This window comes from Theobroma umbraticum, unplaced genomic scaffold (genome assembly GCF_002168275.2).
Source record: "Theobroma umbraticum cultivar Fairchild unplaced genomic scaffold, ASM216827v3 scaffold_30.0, whole genome shotgun sequence".
NCBI lineage: Eukaryota > Viridiplantae > Streptophyta > Magnoliopsida > Malvales > Malvaceae > Theobroma > Theobroma umbraticum.
The window spans coordinates 14,404,789-14,409,366 of NW_018397254.1; the positions used below are offsets into that span (position 1 = coordinate 14,404,789).

Genomic DNA, 4,578 nt, shown 5'->3' on the forward strand with positions numbered 1-4,578 from the left:
AAAAGAGTCAATGCATTAAAATATATTTAAATAAATCATTAAAATAGCCATTACTGCTGCTGGCTGAACTCATTGGGACCAAGTAACTGCCCAAGAGACTTGAGCAGTTCACCTTATGTACTAATTTCTTAAAACTAGCCTAAACTATAAGCTGGAAGAATGAAAGTGGAAGCCCATGACAAATACAAGAAAAGATCAAAAGAAAATTTACATAAAAGAAACACTTTATTTTCAAGACAATGGCCTTGGACCAATTCACTTTTGCACTATTAACTCTCTTCAATAGTTAAAGATATGTGCTCTTTCTATATGGGTCAACTTTTTATACAATGATCCATCATTCTTCGCAAAATCATCCAGTGGTCACCAATTTCCGTAATATTCACACTGGAGTAACAGAGCATAGAAACAATCAAATGATAAAAAAGATATTTGCACTGTGTCTTGCAGCAGCCCAGTACAGTTGCTGAAATATTTTAAAAAAACAGTATATCTCTCCATTAATGAAATGATTAAAGGTCAAGAAAGAAGCATGCTAAACTGACTACAGAAACATGTTAACAAGGAAAGGGCAAAGACAAAACAAAATACTTATTATATCTATTCAATGATTAAATTCAAAATCATATCCAAGATAACCATCCTAATCAAATTGTAATAATAGCAAGGGAAAAGAAAATACTAACAAAATCAAAATATGACAACAAGCCGCTTGCTCCAATTTACTACATTGCACCAGTTGAACCTTCTAAAGAACAAATATTAAACTTCCACCAAAATTACCAGAATGGTTACCTCAAGAATTATTGAAGCAAACATTTTATCTTGGAGGAGGTGGAGGAACATTGGATTTCGCCATTCCCACCCATGCAACAATTCCAACAGCAAGGATTATCCATCCAAATATGTCATACTTTAAATCACTGCTCTTCTTCTTCTTCTTGCCAGCCTGGATATAAAACAAATAAATCAGCAAGGATCTTCTGAACTTAGAGTGAAGTGTTCACAGACAATTTAGGTATCAATTAAAAATCTATGTTGCACCAAAGGTTCCTCCATATTAATGGCTAATGTCAGGACAATGTTACATGGTTCACCCTAAGGTGTAAGAAGGGGGAGGGAGGAAAAGTTAAGACTTGTGAAATACTCAGATTCAGTTCATTTTCAGTCCCACTTTGTTAAAGAAATTTAAGCAAAACAATGCTCACAAAGCTAATATAATACAGCATAAATTATTTTTTCTTTTAATGCTTGAAATCTGAAGTTGAACAGATAATTTGCTGACTTTGCAGATAGCAGTTTGGTTGTACAACACATCAGTGATCGACTGGTATTTATTAGTTGATGGGGAGAGCATAGCATTCATGAGCGGCCTCCAAACTCCAACAGCATTTATGTGTTAAGAGTGGTTGTAATGACTAAGCCTTATTTGCGTATCTAAATAACGGGAGGCTTGGTTGGGAGCCTAAAGAATCATAATAAACCATACTGAATCTTATGTATATTCAAGCCAGGTTGTAGGGGGCTTTATCGAATGCAAGTAAAATTCTTTTGAGCTTAGAACTATAGGGAACCCATCCATAATTATTTTATTGCATTCATTAATTGAAGAAACAATTAGAACAACTTCCAGCAATTATATCTTTCTAATCAATTAACAAATCAATCACTCGTGATCGTGATGTCTGAAAAAACTGAATGAAGCCTAGAAAACGTTTTTTTTTTTGTCAACTACAGTTTCTTCAAGTAGAATCCAGACCTGCTAAGCAGCCCCATTTTCATTACCTAAACCTCACAAAGCCATGATCAAATCCTAATGAACATTTATGTCAACAAAATGACAGTTTATCTTCACAGGAAAATATTGCCTGCCCCTGGATGGAACAGGCCCATGCAAAGCCAAGCCTTTAAACTTCCATTACAATAAAAGGAAAAAAGAAACCCTAACCAGAAGATTGTTTTTGCAAACAAAGGAAAGATTTCAGAGAGAAAAAGAGAGTCTATTTGATATACAGTCTAAAACAAGAACAATCTTCAGAAATTTAACAGTTGAGAAGATAAATCACATCCTATTATAGATATGGTCCCATGATGGAAAGGCAATCATGCCTCATGGATCAGTTACGATGCAGAATATGTCCATTGCACACATGAATTGGATGCCTTCTCACACTCATGTGGAACTATTTATTTTAGTCAATGATAGGAGAACATAAATAAACAGGTTGAATCCATTAAAATAATAATTAAGGCTTACATATCAATATCTGAATCATTTCACTATCTTCATCTAACAGATACATACATGAACTTATGCATATAATGCAGTAAATGCACAACAATCTAACTAGATCATTGAAAGGAACCACTCACCTGGGAAACAAAATGATGGAAACTAAGAAATATAAAGAAGAAGCATAAAATAATTTTTGGAATAAAGAATCTCTAAAAGACAATCACATAAAAAACTCAGATCATGTAATAAGAAAGGATATTGAATACAAGCACTTCCACCGAAAAAAGAAGTATGGCAACAAACAGAAAGGAATTGGATGAATAAGTGAGGAAGGGAAGGTTTGGGAGTCAAAGACAAAAATGACAAAAGAAATCTCACATTTGCAGTTGAGGAAGAAGAAGGCGACCCAGCCATAGTCTGTTGACCAGCTGCAGCCTTCTGGAACTCCATATGCAGCTCTGGAGCCTAAGAAGACAAGCAAAATCATTGGAAAATATCAGTCATCAAATAAAAAAGATATCCTTAAAAGCTTAGACAAATCATAGCATATATCATGAATAGTTGTCTCCAAGCCTGTGGCATCAGCATGAACACATTTCTCAGCCCACACTGATTTAGATAATCTTTCTACTCTTTCCCAAGAAAATTAACACAGCCATTCCACATAAAAGGGAATTAAAAATTAAAACCAAACTAATGTAGGCAAAACAAAAGCACAAAACCAATCTGTGCTAAACTTATCAAGCACAGAACACTATTACCTGCTATAGCAACTAAAAAAAATCATACTACGTAATTCTACACTAGCCATAACCTTATCAATGATGAAGCAACTTGCTTCTACAAAGTTAAGACTAGATTACCACATCATCTAAGTTTATTTCAAAATGATTAGCAGCTGCAATGCTAAAACTTAAAAGACCTGCAGTTTTATATGGACAATTTTCTGAGGTTTATTTACACACAAGCACAAATCTTTTTCCTGTGAAAGAAAATTTCATTCTTTTTGGATAAATGAAAGCGAAATTCTCAACTAGAAGTAAAACAAGAAAAAGCAAGTATATACCTTAGCTGCAACTTCTAAAGACTTTTGATATAGCTCATTGCCCGGATCCTACCAAAAGCAATCCCCAAAGTTAGCTTCTAAAGCATTTGAATATGAAATTTCTAAGAAAAATACTTGAAATTTTGAATAAGTTACCGCATCCACTGCTCTTTGGAAAAACTGAGCTGCCTTATCAAAGGAAACCTTTGCCTCATCAAGATTGGTAGTCATAAATGCGGAAGTGGAATGAGCATTTCCCATGCACCACAAAGTTTCGTGCTTGGAGGGACTTATCATCAAAGCCTCATCCAATTTCGAAATTGCATCTATGAGGCCAATTCTCATTGCATTAGCCGAGAGAGAGAGAGAGAGAGAAATTAACATAGGAATAATTCAAGAAAAAGATAGAATACCATTTATCATCTTCTTTGCATCTGAAACAGTCTGAAATTGAGCTAATTCGAGCAATGCTCCTCCCCATTTGGTTAAATTCTGCAACCATTTTATGCAAATATACAATATGAAATTTAAAGAAAATAAATAACTGTCCAACCAAAATTAACACTAGGATAACAAAATTTCATTTAAAAACTGATCAACAGAGGAAGGTAACCGTAAACAAAGAAAATACTAAGAAGATTCAAAAAGAAAAATCAATAAAGCAATCAACGAGAAAGTTAACCGTATAATACAGTTGAGTACGTATTTTGCAATGCTTTACCAGAAAAAAAAAAAAGGAAAAGAAAGAATAGAAACCTCCGCGTCAAGAGGGTCCTTGGCGTAGTTAAGTTCAGAGGTTTTTCGAGTGTGCTCGGCGACTAATAGGCGATCGAAGTCGGACTGAGAAAAGTCCATTTCTTCTTCTCAGTTTCCAACCGTCCGAGTGCAGCCGCTACCTAGGGTTTTTGAAAAGCCCGTGATGGCCCTTGAAATTTGGCGCTCCTTTCCCCTTATTCTTTCCCGTTTCTCACTTTCTTCCAGTGAGTCAACTTCCACGTCGCGGACAGCGTGGCCCGGTTTTAAGCTTGGGACATTCCACGCGTCCCGAACCGACGTTATAGTTATTAAATCTTACTTTGATTTTTTTATATTGAATTTGATTTTTTAATGCGGTGATTTTTATATTCAATTAATTTTTTATATACACATAATAATATTATTATATATTATACAAAAAGTTAATAATTTAAGTTTATTTAATAAACAATATTATCATAAATAATTGTTTACCAATAGTGACAAAATGAATCAACAAAAAATATCATTTTATGAAAGATATCTATATACATAATCTTAA

The 4,578-nt window shown here is 34.2% G+C and overlaps 1 protein-coding gene across 1 annotated transcript; it reads right to left on the reverse strand.

Annotated features, from left to right (window-relative positions):
• Positions 1 to 576: 576 nt before the first annotated feature.
• On the reverse strand, positions 577 to 4,273 carry TOM20-2 (translocase outer membrane 20-2). Its single transcript, XM_021431853.2, has 6 exons — positions 4,038 to 4,273; positions 3,695 to 3,773; positions 3,438 to 3,607; positions 3,303 to 3,350; positions 2,615 to 2,701; positions 577 to 949 (listed from the first exon to the last, which is right to left on the reverse strand). Exons 1-6 carry the CDS (start codon positions 4,134 to 4,136, stop codon positions 821 to 823), a joined length of 612 nt encoding a protein of 203 aa, XP_021287528.1. The 5' UTR covers positions 4,137 to 4,273; the 3' UTR covers positions 577 to 820.
• Between the last annotated feature and the right edge of the window lie 305 nt (positions 4,274 to 4,578).

What these genes read in the sequence shown, in the direction of transcription:
- TOM20-2 (XM_021431853.2), bottom strand. Translation starts at nt 4,136, where the DNA reads ATGGACTTTTCTCAGTCCGACTTCGATCGCCTATTAGTCGCCGAGCAC. An exon ending in AGGACCCTCTTGACGCGGAG is followed by an intron (nt 3,774 to 4,037) that starts GTTTCTATTCTT and finishes AAATGGTTGCAG; the next exon opens with AATTTAACCAAATGGGGAGG. An exon ending in CTTTAGAAGTTGCAGCTAAG is followed by an intron (nt 2,702 to 3,302) that starts GTATATACTTGC and finishes TTGTCTTCTTAG; the next exon opens with GCTCCAGAGCTGCATATGGA.